Source organism: Pristiophorus japonicus, chromosome 6, assembly GCF_044704955.1.
Source record: "Pristiophorus japonicus isolate sPriJap1 chromosome 6, sPriJap1.hap1, whole genome shotgun sequence".
In the NCBI taxonomy this organism is placed as follows: domain Eukaryota; kingdom Metazoa; phylum Chordata; class Chondrichthyes; family Pristiophoridae; genus Pristiophorus; species Pristiophorus japonicus.
Window position 1 is genome coordinate 55,103,160 of NC_091982.1, and position 17,747 is coordinate 55,120,906.

The 17,747-nt window shown below is 52.6% G+C and overlaps 1 protein-coding gene across 2 annotated transcripts in view; it reads right to left on the reverse strand.

The window, feature by feature from the left end:
- The window catches only part of fam199x (family with sequence similarity 199, X-linked), a 30,303-nt gene that overhangs the window by 11,984 nt on the left and 572 nt on the right, over positions 1 to 17,747 (reverse strand). Inside the window, exons 2-4 of one of the 2 annotated variants that reach the window (XM_070882870.1) lie at positions 11,234 to 11,307; positions 9,318 to 9,503; positions 4,374 to 4,602 (exon numbers count right to left, since the gene is read on the reverse strand). In XM_070882870.1, the coding sequence (XP_070738971.1) occupies positions 4,374 to 4,602; positions 9,318 to 9,484 (396 nt within the window). In that variant the 5' untranslated portion in view covers positions 9,485 to 9,503; positions 11,234 to 11,307. The remainder of the gene's footprint in view (positions 1 to 4,373; positions 4,603 to 9,317; positions 9,504 to 11,233; positions 11,308 to 17,747) is intronic. The other variant, XM_070882869.1, reaches the window with a different exon arrangement.

Consider the following 17,747-nt stretch of genomic DNA (forward strand, 5'->3'; position numbering starts at 1 on the left):
GATGAGGAGGAAATACTTCTGAGGGTCATGAATCTGGCATTCTCTGCCCCAGAGTTTGGAGGCTGGGACAATGAATATATTTAAGGTGGAGATGGACAGATTTGAGCGATAAGGGAGTGAGGGGTTATGGGGAGTGGGCAGGGAAGTGGAGCTGAGCCCAAGATCAGATCAGCCATGATCTTATTAAATAGTGGAGCAGGTTCGAGGGGCCAAATGGCCTACTCCTTTTTCTTGTGTTCTTATTCACGATTTGCTCAACTCTGTCTAGTGAATGGCCGTGAAATTCTTACGCTGGGTAAAAGCAAGCATAAGGCCTGCTTTTACCAGCGTAAGATTAAAACTACATAATGTATAAATGATAATATATTTTTTTAAAAACCTGTGCAATTAAGTTTATTTTTAGCTCCTTCAAATATTTAAAATTTATCAAAAAATTACATTTTTGGTTTAAATATTTAATTAAATGGCATTTTAATTCATTTTAAATAGGTGATGTTATTTATTTGATGTGTAGATATATCTTTTGGGGTTATTCCCATTCATGCTTATGGAGTTTCTGCACATACGGAAGCACGAATGGGGATTCCCTTCTTTTATTGGTTGGGCCGACCCACGTGATCCCGAGGGTGCTCGTGAACTGCCTGCGTTGATATATGTGGTACCCAGAGAGGCCTAGAACCTCCCGGAACACCAGGTACGCGAGCATTTTATTTGCGGATCGGAGGCATTTCCTCGCGGAAAGCCTCCGACCGTAAATTCAACGCCATTTCTAAACTATGTTGCTTGAGGAAGAGAAAGCCTTATGCTTCAAATATAAGTTTAAAAAAAAAAGATGAAACCTGCAACAGTAATTCTATATAACAGGAGTAAGCCACTTGTGCTTTTGAATGACATTTTAATCTAGCATTGACTCAGTCAGAAACATACTCTTAAAGCCTACAGGAATACCTCATCATAAACTTATTGAAAATACTGATGTTGTTACAGAATGAAAGAAATTACAGCACAAAAATAGGCCACAGTACACTGTGTGCACTATTAGCCAATAATTATCCAATTCCCTTTTAAAGGATGCTATAGGTTCTACCTCAAAGAATAATGAAGCCTGCTTTTGTATCTCATCTTTCACAGGCAGGTTGTAATATACACAAACGCGGCAGCCAATTTGAGCACAGCAAGATTTAATGAACAGCAATGAGATAATGACCAGATAATCTGGTTTTGGTCGTGTTTGTCAAACAATAAACGTTGGCCAGGACACTGGGAGAGCTCCCACTTTTCTTCGAATAGTGTCGTGATTTTTTGCATCCAAAAGACTTGGATTAATATAGCGTCTTTCACCACCACCGGACGTCTCAAAGCGCTTTACAGGCTATGAAGTACTTTTGGAGTGCTGACACTGTTGTAATATGAGAAATAGTGAACTAAAAACTGGAATCCAGAGAGGGGATTATAGGGCATTTATATAATGGCTCATTTGAAAGACGGCAACTCCAACATTGCAGCACTCCTCCAGTTACTGTACTGAAAGACTTTTTTTATGCTTGAATAACCACATGGAAACATTTCTACTGATTTCCTCTTACCAGTGATCATTCTGAGTTTATTAGTTACTCTGTTAATCTCTTAGGGCTAAAATTTCCAAAACATCCGCCAGCGCCAGATTGCTGCCCAAAATACCGCTAAGATTTTTAAATTACCGTGGGCGAAAAATTCCACAAAAAAAGGAAAGAATTTCGCCTGGCACCCCGATTCTTGGTGGAAAACGCTATCTTGGGTGGTTCTTAAACAAAATGGGCACTAATTACTAAAATTGAGACTCAGGCTGAGGGTTGGACCTGGGGAGGGGGGGGGGGGGAAAGATGGGAACAAAAAACAAAATTAGATAAATTCTCAGGACCCTTTTCAACTTAAATCGCCGTAAAATAATTTAAAAATAATTCAAAACCCATTAACTTACCCTTTTTTTGCAGGGCTACTTACCTACTGTGCAGTGATGCGCATGCTATGTTGTCGGATGCAATGTTTAACTGTGGCTTTGTCTACCTGTTCAGCTGTATGTGGAAGCTCACATGGCTCAACCAAGAGGAGCAGGGAACTTTCCCAAAGTCCTGGCCAACATTCGTCCCTGAACAAGCACCACAAACAGATCGACTGGTCATTCGTCTCATTCTCCAGTTGTGGATTTTTACTGTGCATAAACTGACTGCTACAGAAGGTTGAGAGTTCAAGTTTCATTCCAGAATTGACACTCCAGTGCACTGCTGAGGGAGTGCTGCACTGTTGGAGGTGCCGTCTTTCGAATGAGACATTAACCCGAGACCCCGTCTGCTCTCAGTTGGAGAACCCATGGTGCTATTTCGATGAAGAGCAGGGGAGTTATCCCCGGTGTCCTGGGGCCAATATTTATCCCTCAACCAACTTTACAAGAACAGATTACCTGGTCATTATCACATTGCTGTTTGTGGGAGATTGCTTTGCGCAAATTGGCTGTCGTGTATCCTACATTACAACAGTGACTACACAAATATTTAATTTGTTGTAAAGCACTTTGAGACATCCGATGGTCGTGAAAGGCGCGATATAAATGCTAGTCTTGCTTTTTTCTTTTTCGTGCACTCCCAATGTAATTTAGGGAAAAACTAACACTACAACTTGGTGTCTAGTCCACATTGCAGTAATATAGAAACACAAATAGATTATGAATTAATAGCTGACATTTTCATGTTTGTGACGGGGAAAACACAAACGAAATTATTTCATATTGGAAGGATTTATTGCAGTGATTAATGGGCATGCATCCCACTGCTGTGCCTTTATTCCCTCAGCAGAGAGGCCAATAATCGGGGGCATAGATTTAAAGTAATCAGTAGAAGGATTAGAAGGGTGCTGCGTATCTGGAACTCACTGCCTGAAAGGGTGGTAGAGGCAGAAACCCTCATCACATTTACAAAGTACTTGGATGTGCACTTGAAGTGCCGTAACCTACAGGGCTACGACCAAGAGTTGGAAAGTGGGATTAGGCTGGATAGCTCTGTCGACCGATGCAGACACGATGGGCCGAATGGCCTCAAACTGTGCTGTAAATTTCTATGATTATAGTGCTAATGTACACACACCTTTCGCTCCATCTGTTTGCTCGTTGGTACTTTCACCATTTGCCCCTTTCCCCTCCACCGCAGCAGTTATCTAAATCCGCCCCCTTTATCTTTCCTGGTGCTTTATCCTCTCTACAATTCACAGCTCTGGTTTCATTTAGCAGAGTTCATCAACGTGAGCACAAGAGGCCAAAATCACAGATCACCAAAGTCACTGACCGAGTAATAGCACAAGTTCAACAGAGCACCACACACGGAACAAAAAGCAATTTGGAAAACAAATTTAAATGGGTGTTTAAAAAGAATTTGGATAGTTGACCTTTCATAAAATGACTAACAATATTCACGCATGTCTCAGAAGCTGCCAAATCACTGAACTTTCAGCATGCCGCAACTTTCTGAACAGCCTACTTGATCAACAACAAATTCGGTTGACAGTGTGTTCATACGTGAGGTTTTATTTTTAAATAGAGTAAATAAGGAGAAACTGTTTCCACTGGCAGGAGGGTAGGTAGCCACAGGACACAGATTTAAGGTAATTGCCAAAAGAACCAGGGGGAGATGAGGAAATTATTTTTGCACATTTGAGTTATGATGATCTGGAATGCACTGCCTGAAATGGTGGTGGAAGCAAATTCAGGAATAACTTTCAAAAGGGAATTGGATAAACAGAGTGCCAGCTGTGGCTCAGTGGACAGCACTCTCGCCTCTGAGGCAGAAGGTTGTGGGGGTTCAAGCACTTGAAAGAATTCAGCACAAAAATCTAGGCTGATACTCCAATGCAGTGCTGAGGGAGCGCTGCACTGTTGGAGGTGCCGTCTTTCAGTTGAGTCATTAAACCGAGGCCCCGACTGCTCTCAGGTGGATGTAAAAGATCCCACGGCACTATTTCGAAGAGCAGAGGCATTATCCCCGGTGTCTTAGCCAATATTTATCCCTCAATTAGCATCACTAAAATGCAGATTATCTGGTCATTATCACATTGCTGTTTGTGGGACCTTGCTGAGCCCAAAATGGTTGCCATGTTTCCTACATTACAACATTGACTGTAAAATGCTTTGGGAAGTTTGGGGGTTGTGAAAGATGATATATCAATGCAAGTCTTTTTTTTAAGAAAGAGAAAAATTTGCAGGGTTATGGGGAAACAGATGACGAGTGGGATTAGTTGGATAGCTCTTTCAATGAGCACAGGCATGATGGGCCGAATAGCCTCCTTCTGTGCTGTACGAATCTTTTATTATACGATAGCAGTCAAGAGAAACTGCTTAAGCTCACCTGCCATTCAAACTCACTGTCTGACCAATCCCAGTAGGTACTGATTGATGAAGACACATCACTACAAACACTTCCCTCTGGAAAGAGGTCGAAGGATGCATTCTGAGTGAACTCCTGATCGTCCAGCAGGGAATAGCAGTCCTCCTGATCTCCACATGAAACGGATGAAAAGAGTTCCTCACTGCATTCAGAGCTCGCTACACTTGTTCCACAGGAAGTCAAATTCCATCTGCGTTTGAACAGAGATGTTTTTTTCTTTAATTTTGGAGTATTAGTGAAAAGATAGAGTCAGTGTCATTCAGTTAAGAAAAGAAAATGCACCTTAAATAATGGTTACGTCTGGAGCTTAAACCAGGACCTCTGGACTCTGCTGGCCATTCCTTTGCAAACCAAAAAGCGAGAATTTCTTTTTGCTGTTACTTAAAGAATCAGCGCAGAAGCAGACAGATCAGGAGAATTACCATGTGGTTAAAGGGCTGGTGTGGGAAAGAGGGGTTCCTTTTCACAGGACACTGACACCAGTTCTGGACAGGAAGGAGCTGTACCGATGGGACAGATCCACCTGAACCAGGATGGGACCCATGTCCTAGCAGACAGGGTAAGTAGGGAGGTGGCAAAGGCTTTAAACTAGTAAGATGGGAGAAGGGATCTACAAGAAAAGTAACCAGCTGAAATATAAACAAAACAGGAAAAGAGAACACAGGAAAGAATAACTTGAGAGGACACTGATGGCAAGGGAATGAAGTGTGTTATAGAACAGGAATCTAAAAAGATGGTTAAACAAAGTGAGGAAATCCTATTAAAAAGGAGTTAAACTGTCTGTACAGCAACGTACAGTGTCCGTAAAAAAACAGGGGAGCTGGAGGCAATCATGCATTGCGAGGAACCAGTGAAAGTAGACTGAGACATGGCTACAGAAAAATCAGGACTGGGATTTAAATATTGCAGGGTATAATATATTTAGAAAAGATAGAGGGGAGGGGTGAAAGGGAAGGTGGAGTAGCTCTACTTATTACAGATAACAATGCAGTGGAAAAAAGTGACGCAGCTATCACCAAGACAAAAACAGAATCCATATGGACAGAGATAAAAGATAATAAAGGATCAATCACACTAATCAGTGTAGTCTACAGACCACCTAACAGTGGACGGGAGGTGGAGGAAGAAATATGTAGATAAAAACATAGAATAATCATGGGGGATTTCAACTATCCCGATATTAATTGGACAGAAGAGGTAGGTAATGGGGATAAGGGAATGGTACAGGACTCCTTCCTAACCCAATATGTAAAAAGCCCGAGGGAGGATTTGCTATTAGATCTCATAATGGGGAATGAACCAGAGCAGATAAAAGAAGTAAAAGTAGGCGAATATCTCGGCAATAATGATTATAAAATATGCTTTAGATGATAATTGGGAAGGACATAAGTTTATCTCAAAAACCTGGGTAATAGATTAGTGAAAAGCTGATTTTGAGGTGGTGAGAATAGAACTTGGGAAAATAAATGGGCAACAATACTGGGCAAACAATGACGTAGAACAACAGTGGGAAACATTTAGAACAGTGTTCAGAGTGCAGGAACAATATATTCCACTAAAAGGAAAGAACAAACTAAACACTAATGAGACTCCATGGATTAATAAAGTCATCAGGGAACAATTGAGGGCAAGGAAAGAGGCATACATTAAGTACGTAGACAGTGGTGGATTGAATGATAAGGGAGAATACGAAGAGATTAGGAGCGAAATTTAAAAAAACAATAAATAAGGCCAAGAGGAACTATGAAATTAAATTATCAAGGATCATGAAACAAAATAGTAAAATATTTTACAGGCACATCAATAAAAAAGGAAGGTTGAGGTGGGAATAGGGCAGGATTGACAGGTTAATACCACAGGAAACGATAGAGATTATGGCAGAAATATTAAATAATTATTTGGCTTCTGTATTTACCAGGAAGATAGAACAGATGGAAGAGACATTGGATGATGAGATTCATCATCATAGGCAATCCCTCGAAATCGAGGAAGACTTGCTTCCATTCCAAAAGTGAGTTCTCAGGTGACTGTACAGTCCATTATGGGAATTACAGTCTCTATCACAGGTGGGACAGACAGTCGTTGATGGAAAAGGTGGGTGGGGAGTCTGGTTTGCCGCACGCTCCTTCCGCTGCCTGTGCCTGTTTTCTGCATGCTCTCAGCAACGAGACTCGAGGTGCTCGGCGCCCTCCTGGGTGCTCTTTCTCCACGTAGGGCGGTCTTTGGCCAGGGATTCCCAGTGTCGGTGGGAATGTTGCACTTTATCAAGGAGGCTTTGAGGGTGTCCTTGAAAAGTTTCCTCTGTCCACCTGGGGATCGCCTGCCATGTAGGAGTTCCAAGTAGAGCACTTGCTTTGGGAGTCGTGTTAGGCATGCGGACAATGTGGCCCGCCCAACGGAGCTGGCCGAGTGTGGTCAGTGCTTTGATGCTGGGGATATTGGCCTGATCGAGAACACCGACGTTGGTGCGTCTATCCTCCCAGGAGATGAGATTAGTAATGAGATAAATGCATTCAAAATAAAAAGGAGATATATTAAATAAACTAATCAAAGTCAAGAGGATAAAGGCCTTGGTCCTGATGGATTGCATCCACGCATTTTAAAATAATCTAGGAAAGAGATAGCAGAGGCATTACTACACATATTTAACAATTCATTAGAAAAAGGTGTACTGCCAGAGGACTGCTGGATAGCTAACATAATAACTATATTTAAGAAGGGGGATAGAACATGTCCAGGGAATTATAAACCAGTCAGAAAGCAGACAATGGTTTTGAAGTAGATGCAATTTATCTAGATTTCCAAAAGGCCTTCAATAAGGTACCCCAAGCCACAGAGTTCGCATGCCAGACACGAGACTCCCAAAGCAAGTGCTCTATGCGGAGCTCCTTTCCGGCAAATGAGCCAAAGGTGGGCAGCGGAAACATTACAAGGACACCCTCAAGGCCTCCCTGATAAAGTACGACATCCCCACTGACACCTAGGAGTCCCTGGCCAAAGACCGCCCTAAGTAGAGAAAGTGCATCCAGGAAGGTGCTGAGCACCTCGCGTCTCAAAGCCGAGAGCATGTAGAAATCAGGCGCAGGCAGCGGAAAGAGCGTGCGGCAAACCAGACTCCCCACCCACCCTTTCCCTCAACGACTATCTGTCCCACCTGTGACAAGAGTCTGTGGCTCTCGTACTGAACTGTTCAGCCACCAAAGAACTCACTTTGAGAGTGGAAGCAAGTCTTCCTCGATTCCGAGGGACTGCCTATGATAATAGACTGATGAACAAAGTCAGAGAATGCGGAGTCAGGGGACAAGAAACAGGATAGCTAGCTGGCTGCAAGACAGAAAGCAGAGAGTTGGGGTAAAAAGGTAGCTATTCACAGTGGCAGAAGGTGGATAGTGGTGTTCTACAAGGATCAGTGCTGGGACCACTGTTGTTCACAATTTATATTGACGATTTAGACTTCGGAATCAAAAACACAATTTCTAAATTTGCAGATGACACCAAATTGTGGTAGTCAGTACTGAGGAGGACTGCAACAAATTACAGGAGGACATTAATAAACTTGCAGAATGGGCATATAATTGGCAAATGAAGTTCAACAGATAAATGTGAGGTATTACATTTTGGTAGGAAAAAAAGTGAGGTCACTTATTACTTGGAGGGTGAGCGTCTAGGTGGGATAGAGGAACGAAGGAGGTCTCGGAGTGCAAATACACAAATCACTAAAAGTTGCGTCACAGGCTAGCATGGCCATATAGAAAGCATCCAAGCACTTGAGTTTATTTCTAGCGGTATAGAATTGAAAAGTAGGGAAGTTATGCTAAGCATGTATCGAACCTTGGTTAGACCACACTCAGAGCACTGCGTGCAGTTCTGGTCTCCATATTATAAAAAGGATAGAGGCACTGGAGAGGATTCAGAGAAGATTTATAAAGATGATACCAGAAATGCGAGGGCATACATATCAGAAAACGATGAACAGGCTGGGCCTCTTTTTTCTTGAAAAAAGGCTGAAGGGTGACCTAATAGAGCTCTTTAAAATTATGAAAGGTTTTGATAGAGTGGATAGAGAGAGAATGTTCACTTGTGGGGAAGAGCATAACTAGAGGCCATCAATATAAGATAGTCACCAAGAAATGGTGACGAATGATCCTGTGACACAAATTCAAGTCGCACCACAGCAGCTGGGGAATTTAAACTCAGTTAATTAAATAAATCTGGAATAAAAAGCTAGTATCAGTAATGGTGACCATGAAACCTACTGGATTGTTGCAAAAACCCATCTGGTTCACTAGTGCCCTTTAGGGAAGGTAATCTGCCGCCCTTACCCGGTCTGGCCTATGTGTGACTCCAGACCCACAGCAATGTGGTTAACTCTTAATTGCCCTATGAAATGGCCAAGTGAGTAACTCAGTTGTAAAAAGAACAGCTGTTCAAGAAGGCAGTTTACCACCACCTTCTCAAGGGCAATTAGGGATGGGCAATGAATGCTGGTCTTGCCGGCAAAGCTCACATCCCAGGAACGAATAACTAAAGAGAGAGAATTCAGAAGAAACTTCTTTACCCAAAGAGTGGTGAGAATGTGGAACTCGCTGCACAAGGAGTGGTTGAGGCGAATAGTATCGATGCATTTATGGGGAGGCTGGACAAGCATATGAGGGAGAAGGGAACAGAGGGTTATGCTGATAGATTTAGATGAAAAAAGACGGGAGGAGGCTCGAGTGAAGCCTAAACGCCGGCATGGATTGGTTGGGTCCAATGGCCTGTTTCTGTGCCATATGTCCTATGCAATCTGCGTTTAAATGTGTACCAAACCACAGCAGTAACTCACATTATGAACAATCGATGGAGCAATTAAGCCGCTCCTCTTACAGGCGAAAGTAACACCACGGTTTGTTTGATATTACCCACCTGTTGGTGTGCAGTCTGCGCAATGGGTCAGTTCTGTGGCACGATGAAAGCTGGCAGCCAAAATCACTGACATCAAGACTGGCGACGTCACTCGTGTGCCCTCTCTGTGGTAACAAGGGAAATGGTTCATCCGGTGCCAGGAACTTGCCATACAAATCATCTGACATTTTTACACGGGTATAAAACCTGCCAAAAAAGAAAAGGACTATTTAGTACATTGTGTTGATGCAGTAACTGGCAACATGCAGACTTGAGGTGCTGACATTAACTCCACTAAGATTAGCCACTTTACAACAAAAAGTCAGTGATAATCCACAATCTTCCAGCTCATTTCCTTCCCACTATCATGATTATATGCTGCGTAGTGTTGATAGTGTTGGGGAAGTGATCAAGCTCATAGACCCCAAAAAGTGATCAGGCATCTTTCCTGGTTGTGGGTTCAGTTGTCCACAGCCTTGGGCACATAATCCAAGGGGACACCCCAGTGCAGTGCTGAGGAAGTGCTGCAATGTCCGAGGTGCCGTCTTTCGGATGAGACGTTAAATCGAGGCCCCATCTGCTCCCTCAGGAGGCTGTAAAAGATCCCACAGCACTATTTCGAAGAAGAGCAGGGGAGTTAACCCGGTGTCCTGGACAATATTTATCCCTAAATCAACATCACTAAAACAGATTATCGGGTCATTATCACATTGCTGTTTGTGGGAGCTTATTGTGCGCAAATTAGCTGCCGCATTTCCCACATTACAACAGTGACTACACACCAAAAAGTACTTCATTGGCTGTGAAGCACTTTGGGACATCCTGAGGCCATGAAAGAGGCTATCTAAATACAGTATGTCAGTTAGAAAGGGCCGGACGTATTCGATCATACATTCTTAGCAGTTAGCCATATCACACTGGTCTTCCAGCATCCACATGGGAAATTAAAAAGCATTTTGCCTATACTGGGAATAACGGAAATTCAGTCACATTGGGGCAGAAATTCCGGCCTCCCGGGTCCGTATGGACCCGGGAAGGCATCGCAAAAGCCGGTTTTCGGCGCACAATGCACATGCGCTGAAAACAGGCTTTTCTGCATGCGGGATCGGATTGATTCCTGAAATGCAGTCACTGTTGTAATGTAGGAAATGTGGCAGCCAGCTTGAGCAAGCTCCCACAAACAGCAATGAAATAAATGACCAGATCATCTGTTTTCGAGGTTAGTCGAGGGTTAAATGTTGGCCAGGACACTGGAGAGAACTCCCCTGTCCTTCTTTGAAATAGTGCCATAGGATCCTGGGCGTCCACCTGAGGGGGCAGATGGGCCTCAGCTTAACATCTCATCCGAAAGACGTCACCTCCGACAGTGCAGTGCTCCCTCAGTACTGCACTGGAGTGACAGCCGAGATTTTGTGCTCAAGTCTGAGTGGGATTTGAACCTACACACTGCTGACTCAGAAGTGAGAGTGCTATCCAGTGAGTCACGGTGTTTCCGTGGCTTGAATGTTTGTCATGACTTGGTGACTAAAACTGAACACAGTACTCAGTGGGTTTTAAAAACCAGGGCATTGTACAGCTTGAGCACAATATCTTCGGACTTATAATTACTGCTTCAGCAACTTTAAGCACCTTTGCTTACTGCTGTTCTATAATGATTTGACATGTGAAAAACCAAATCTTCTGTCTCCTTCAGATCCTTTTCCACCACAACTTTAGCTCCATCAGCACCCATTGTATACTTATGACACCCAATTTCCCTTTCAATATGCTGTCCCGTGCACTGGTCATGAAGTTCATTTGTCACTGAAACATTCATTTGTAGATATTAACTCAATTTGCCACGACTGCTTCTTCCAGTTTAGCGGCTTCTCAGTTTAATATCTGCGAATCTCACTCGTTCTAGCCTTCATAAACACAAGGTCATTCCATGTACTAACCATCTACAAGAAGCACTGCAGCATCTCGTCAAGGCTTCTTCGGCAACACCTCCCAAACTCGCAACCTCTACCACCTAGAAGGACAAGGGCAGCAGGCATACGGGAGCACCACCACCTCCAAGTTCCCCTCAAAATATCACCGTTCCTTCATCCTTGGTCAAAATCCTGGAACTCGCTCCCTAATAGCACTGTGGGAGTTCCTCAATCACACAGACTGCAGCAGTTCAAGGCGGCAGTTCACCACCATCTCATCGGCAATTAGGGATGGGCAATAAATGCTAGCCGTGCCAGCGATGCCCACATCCCAGATCGAATTTTAAAAGAACACGCACCAAGCCCACTCACCAATCACTCCTGTGCTCGCTGACCTACATTGGCTCCCAGTTAAGCAATGCCTCGATTTTATAATTCTCATCCTTGTTTTCAAATCCCTCCGTGGCTTCGCCCCTCCTCATCTGTAATCTCTTCCAGCACTATAATCCACAAGACCTCTGCACTCCGCTTATACTGGCCTTTTGAGCATTCCCGATTTTAAATGCTCCAATATTGGCGGTCGGGCCTTCAGCTGCCTTGGTCCTAAGCTCTGGAATACCCAACATAAACCTCTCCGCTGTTCTTTCCTCCTTTAGGCTGCTCCTTAAAATCTACCTCTTTGACCATCACCTGTCCAAATGTGCTTGTGGGGCTCAGTATTAACATTTTGTCCGATAACACTCCTGTGAAGTGCCTTGTGACATTTTATTATGTTAAAGATGCTAGAAGTTGTTATTGTTGCCAAATTCATGTTATTAATGAAGATTGGGACCAGTAGTGGCCCATCTCCAATTACTGAAATTCCAGCTCAAACACATAACTCCCGAATAAAGTACTCACTGCAACATCCCAAGGTGCTTCATAGGAGCATAATCAAACACTGAGCCACATAAGGCAATATTAGGGCAGATGACCAAAATCTCGATCAAAGAGGTAGATATTAAGGTGCCTTTTAAAGAAGGAAAGAGAGGTACAGAGCTGGAGAGGATTAGGGAGGGAATTCCAGAGCTTAGGGCCCAGGAAGCTGAAGGCAGGGCCGCCAGCTGTAAAATCGGGGGATGCACAAGAGGCCAGAATTGGAGGAGCGCAAAGATCTTGGAGGGTTGTAGGGCTGGAGGAGGTTAGAGATAGGAAGACGGTGAGGCCATGGAGGGATTTGTTTTTTTTTAATGAGAATTTTAAAATGGAGATGTTGCCAGACCAGGAAACAATGTAGGTCAGCGAGCACAGGGGTGTTGCGTGAACAAGACTTGGTGCGAGTTAGGATATGGGCAGCAGAGCTTTGGAGGAGTTTAATTTATGGAGGATGGAAGATGGGAGGCCAGTCAGGAGACCACTGGAATAGTCAAGTCTAGACTAGGAACTTTTCCCTCCCTTCAGCCAATTCCTTATCTACATCCAGATAAGGATGGAACACAACATCGCCGATATTTCATGAGGGGGGGGGGTGAGAGGGTGTGGGGGGAGGAGAGAGGGTGTGGGGGGAGGAGAGAGGAGTGGGGGGAGGAGGGGGAGGGGAAGAGGGGGAGGAGGGTGGGAGTGGGGGGAGGGTGGGAGTGGGGGGAGGAGGGGGAGGGGAAGAGGGGGAGGAGGGGGAGGGGAAGAGGGGGAGGAGGGTGGGGGGAGGAGGGTGGGGGGAAGAGGGGGTGGGGGAAGAGGGGGAGGGGGGTGGGGGAAGAGGGGGAGGGGGGTGGGGGAAGAGGGGGAGGGGGGTGGGGGAAGAGGGGGAGGGGGTAGGGGGAAGAGGGGGAGGGGGTAGGGGGAAGAGGGGGAGGGGGGAAGAGGGGGAGGGGGGAAGAGGGGGAGGGGGGTGGGGGGAAGAGGGGGAGGGGGGTGGGGGGAAGAGGGGGAGGGGGGTGGGGGGAAGAGGGGGAGGGGGGTGGGGGGAAGAGGGGGAGGGGGGTGGGGGGAAGAGGGGGAGGTGGGTGGGGGGGAAGAGGGGGAAGAGGGGGAGGTGGGTGGGGGGGAAGAGGGGGAGGTGGGTGGGGGGGGAAGAGGGGGAGGTGGGTGGGGGGGGAAGAGGGGAAGGTGGGTGGGGGGGGAAGAGGGGGAGGTGGGTGGGGGGGGAAGAGGGGGAGGTGGGTGGGGGGGAAGAGGGGGAGGTGGGTGGGGGGGGAAGAGGGGGAGGTGGGTGGGGGGGAAGAGGGGGAGGTGGGTGGGGGGAAGAGGGGGAGGTGGGTGGGGGGAAGAGGGGGAGGTGGGTGGGGAAAGAGGGGGAGGTGGGTGGGGGGAAGAGGGGGAGGTGGGGGGGAAGAGGGGGAGGTGGGGGGGGAAGAGGGGGAGGTGGGGGGGGAAGAGGGGGAGGTGGGGGGGGAAGAGGGGGAGGTGGGGGGGGAAGAGGGGGAGGTGGGGGGGAAGAGGGGGAGGTGGGGGGGGAAGAGGGGGAGGTGGGTGGGGGGAAGAGGGGGAGGTGGGTGGGGGGAAGAGGGGGAGGTGGGTGGGGGAAGAGGGGGAGGTGGGTGGGGGGAAGAGGGGGAGGTGGGTGGGGGGAAGAGGGGGAGGTGGGTGGGGGGGAAGAGGGGGAGGTGGGTGGGGGGGAAGAGGGGGAGGTGGGTGGGGGGAAGAGGGGGAGGTGGGTGGGGGGAAGAGGGGGAGGTGGGTGGGGGGAAGAGGGGGAGGTGGGTGGGGGAAGAGGGGGTGGGGGGAAGAGGGGGTGGGAGGAAGAGGGGGTGGGAGGAAGAGGGGGTGGGAGGAAGAGGGGGTGGGAGGAAGAGGGGGTGGGGGGGAGGAGAAGGGGGGGAGGAGAAGGGGGGGAGGAGAAGGGGGGGAGGAGAAGGGGGGGAGGGTGGGGAGGAGAAGGGGGGGAGGGAGGAGAAGGGGGGGTGGGAGGAGAAGGGGGGGTGGGTGGGGAAGAGAAGGGGGGGTGGGTGGGGAAGAGAAGGGGGGGTGGGTGGGGAAGAGAAGGGGGGGTGGGTGGGGAAGAGAAGGGGGGGTGGGTGGGGAAGAGAAGGGGGGGTGGGTGGGGAAGAGAAGGGGGGGTGGGTGGGGAAGAGAAGGGGGGGTGGGTGGGGAAGAGAAGGGGGGGTGGGTGGGGAAGAGAAGGGGGGGTGGGTGGGGAAGAGAAGGGGGGGTGGGTGGGGAAGAGAAGGGGGGGTGGGTGGGGAAGAGAAGGGGGGGTGGGTGGGGAAGAGAAGGGGGGTGGGGGGGGAGAGAAGGGGGGGTGGGTGGAGAAGAGGGGTGGGGGGGAGAGGGGAAGGGGGGTGGGGGGGGAGAGTGGAAGGGGGGTGGGGGGGGAGTGGAAGGGGGGGGGGGGAGAGTGGAAGGGGGGGAGAGGGGAAGGGGGGTGGGGGGAGAGGGGAAGGGGGGTGGGGGGAGAGGGGAAGGGGGGTGGGGGGGAGAGGGGAAGGGGGGTGGGGGGAGAGGGGAAGGGGGTGGGGGGGGGGAGAGTGGGGGGAGAGTGGGGGGAGAGGGGGAGGGGGGTGGGGGGGAGGGGGGGAGGGGGGGGTGGGGGGGGGGAGGGGGGTGGGGGGGAGAGGGGGAGGGGGGTGGGGGGGGGAGGGGGAGGGGGGTGGGGGGGAGAGGGGGAGGGGGGTGGGGGGGAGAGGGGGAGGGGGGTGGGGGGGAGAGGGGGAGGGGGGTGGGGGGAGAGGGGAAGGGGGTGGGGGGAGAGGGGAAGGGGGTGGGGGGAGAGGGGAAGGGGGTGGGGGGAGAGGGGTGGGGGGGAGAGGGGTGGGGGGGAGAGGGGTGGGGGGGAGAGGGGAAGGGGGTGGGGGGAGAGGGGAAGGGGGTGGGGGGAGAGGGGTGGGGGGGAGAGGGGTGGGGGGAGAGGGGTGGGGGGGGAGGGGTGGGGGGGAGAGGGGTGGGGGGGAGAGGGGGTGGGGGGGAGAGGGGTGGGGGGGAGAGGGGTGGGGGGCGAGAGGGGTGGGGGGCGAGAGGGGTGGGGGGCGAGAGGGGTGGGGGCGAGGGGTGGGGGCGAGAGGGGTGGGGGCGAGAGGGGTGGGGGCGAGAGGGGTGGGGGGGGAGAGGGGTGGGGGGGAGAGGGGTGGGGGGGAGAGGGGTGGGGGGGAGAGGGGTGGGGGGGAGAGGGGTGGGGGGTGGGGAGGGAAGGGGGGTGGAGAGGGAGGGGGTGGGGAGGGAAGGGGGGTGGGGAGGGAAGGGGGGTGGGGAGGGAAGGGGGGTGGGGGGGAGAGGGGAAGGGGGTGGGGGGGGGAGAGGGGAAGGGGGGTGGGGGGGGAGAGGGGAAGGGGGGTGGGGGGGAGAGGGGAAGGGGGGTGGGGGGGGAGAGGGGAAGGGGGGTGGGGGGGGAGAGGGGAAGGGGGTGGGGGGGGAGAGGGGAAGGTGGGTGGGGGGAGAGGGGAAGGGAGAGTGGGGGGAGAAGGGGAAGGGAGAGTGGGGGGAGAGGGGAAGGGAGAGTGGGGGGAGAAGAGGAAGGGAGAGTGGGGGGAAAAGGGAAGGGGGTGGGGGGAAAAGGGAAGGGGGGTGGGGGAAAGGGAAGGGGGGTGGGGGGGGGAGAGGGGAATGGGGGTGGGGGGGGAAGAGGGGAATGGGGTGGGGGGGGGGGAAGAGGGGAAGGGGGTGGGGGGGAGAGGGGAAGGGGGGTGGGGGGGAGAGGGGAAGGGGGGTGGGGGGGGGGAGAGGGGAAGGGGGGTGGGGGGGGAAGAGAGGGGAAGGGGGGTGGGGGGGAAGAGAGGGGAAGGGGGGAGAGTGGGGGGAAAAGGGAAGGGGGTGGGGGGAAAAGGGAAGGGGGGTGGGGGAAAAGGGAAGGGGGGTGGGGGGGGGAGAGGGGAATGGGGGTGGGGGGGAAGAGGGGAATGGGGGTGGGGGGGGGGGAAGAGGGGAAGGGGGTGGGGGGGGGGAGAGGGGAGGGGGGTGGGGGGGAGAGGGGAAGGGGGGTGGGGGGGGGGAGAGGGGAAGGGGGGTGGGGGGGGGAAGAGAGGGGAAGGGGGGTGGGGGGGAAAGAGGGGAAGGGGGGTGGGGGGGGAGAGGGGAAGGGGGGTGGGGGGGGAGAGGGGAAGGGGGGTGGGGGGGGAGAGGGGAAGGGGGGTGGGGGGGAGAGGGGAAGGGGGGTGGGGGGGGGAGAGGGGGAAGGGGGGTGGGGGGGGAGGGGGGTGGGGGGAAGAAGGGGAGGGGGGTGGGGGGAAGAGGGGGAGGGGGGTGGGGGGGAAGAGGGGGAGGTGGGTGGGGGGGAAGAGGGGGAGGTGGGTGGGGTGTAAGAGGGGGAGGTGGGTGGGGGGGAAGAGGGGGAGGTGGGTGGGGGGGAAGAGGGGGAGGTGGGTGGGGGGGAAGAGGGGGAGGTGGGTAGGGGGGAAGAGGGGGAGGTGAGTGGGGGGGAAGAGGGGGAGGTGAGTGGGGGGGAAGAGGGGGAGGTGAGTGGGGGGGAAGAGGGGGAGGTGAGTGGGGGGGAAGGGGGAGGTGGTGGGGGGGAGAGGGGGAGGTGGGTGGGGGAAGAGGGGGAGGTGGGTGGGGGGAAGAGGGGGAGGTGGGTGGGGGAAGAGGGGGAGGTGGGTGGGGGGAAGAGGGGGAGGTGGGTGGGGGGAAGAGGGGGAGGTGGGTGGGGGGAAGAGGGGGAGGTGGGTGGGGGGAAGAGGGGGAGGTGGGTGGGGGGAAGAGGGGGAGGTGGGTGGGGGGAAGAGGGGGAGGTGGGGGGAAGAGGGGGAGGTGGGTGGGGGGAAGAGGGGGAGGTGGGTGGGGGAAGAGGGGGAGGTGGGTGGGGGGAAGAGGGGGAGGTGGGTGGGGGGAAGAGGGGGAGGTGGGTGGGGGGAAGAGGGGGAGGTGGGTGGGGGGAAGAGGGGGAGGTGGGTGGGGGGAAGAGGGGGTGGGGGTGGGAGGAAGAGGGGGTGGGGGTGGGGGGAAGAGGGAGTGGGGGGAAGAGGGAGTGGGGGGAAGAGGGAGTGGTGGGTGGGGGGGGAGGGGGGAAGTGGGAGTGGTGGGTGGGGGGGGAGGGGGGTGGTGGGGAGGGGGGCAGGGGGGTGGTGGGGAGGGTGTGGGGGGGGCGAGGGGGTGGGGGGGAGGGGGGGAGGAGAAGGGGGGGAGGAGAAGGGGGGGAGGAGAAGGGGGGGTGGGTGGGGAGGAGAAGGGGGGGAGGAGAAGGGGGGGCGGGAGGAGAAGGGGGGGCGGGGAGGAGAAGGGGGGGTGGGAGGAGAAGAGGGGGGAAGAGAAGGGGGGGTGAGGGGGGAAGAGAAGGGGGGTGGGGGGGGAAGAGAAGGGGGTGGGGGGGGAAGAGAAGGGGGGGTGGGTGGAGAAGAGGGGTGGGGGGGGAGAGGGGAAGGGGGGGGAGAGTGGGGGGAGAGGGGAAGGGGGGTGGGGGGAGAGGGGAAGGGGGGTGGGGGGAGAGGGGAAGGGGGGTGGGGGGAGAGGGGAAGGGGGGTGGGGGAGAGGGGAAGGGGGGTGGGGGGAGAGGGGAAGGGGGGTGGGGGGGAGAGGGGAAGGGGGGTGGGGGGGAGAGGGGAAGGGGGGTGGGGGGGAGAGGGGAAGGGGGTGGGGGGGGAGAGGGGGGGGAGAGGGGCGAGGGGGGGGGGGGGGGGAGGGGGAGGGGGGGGGG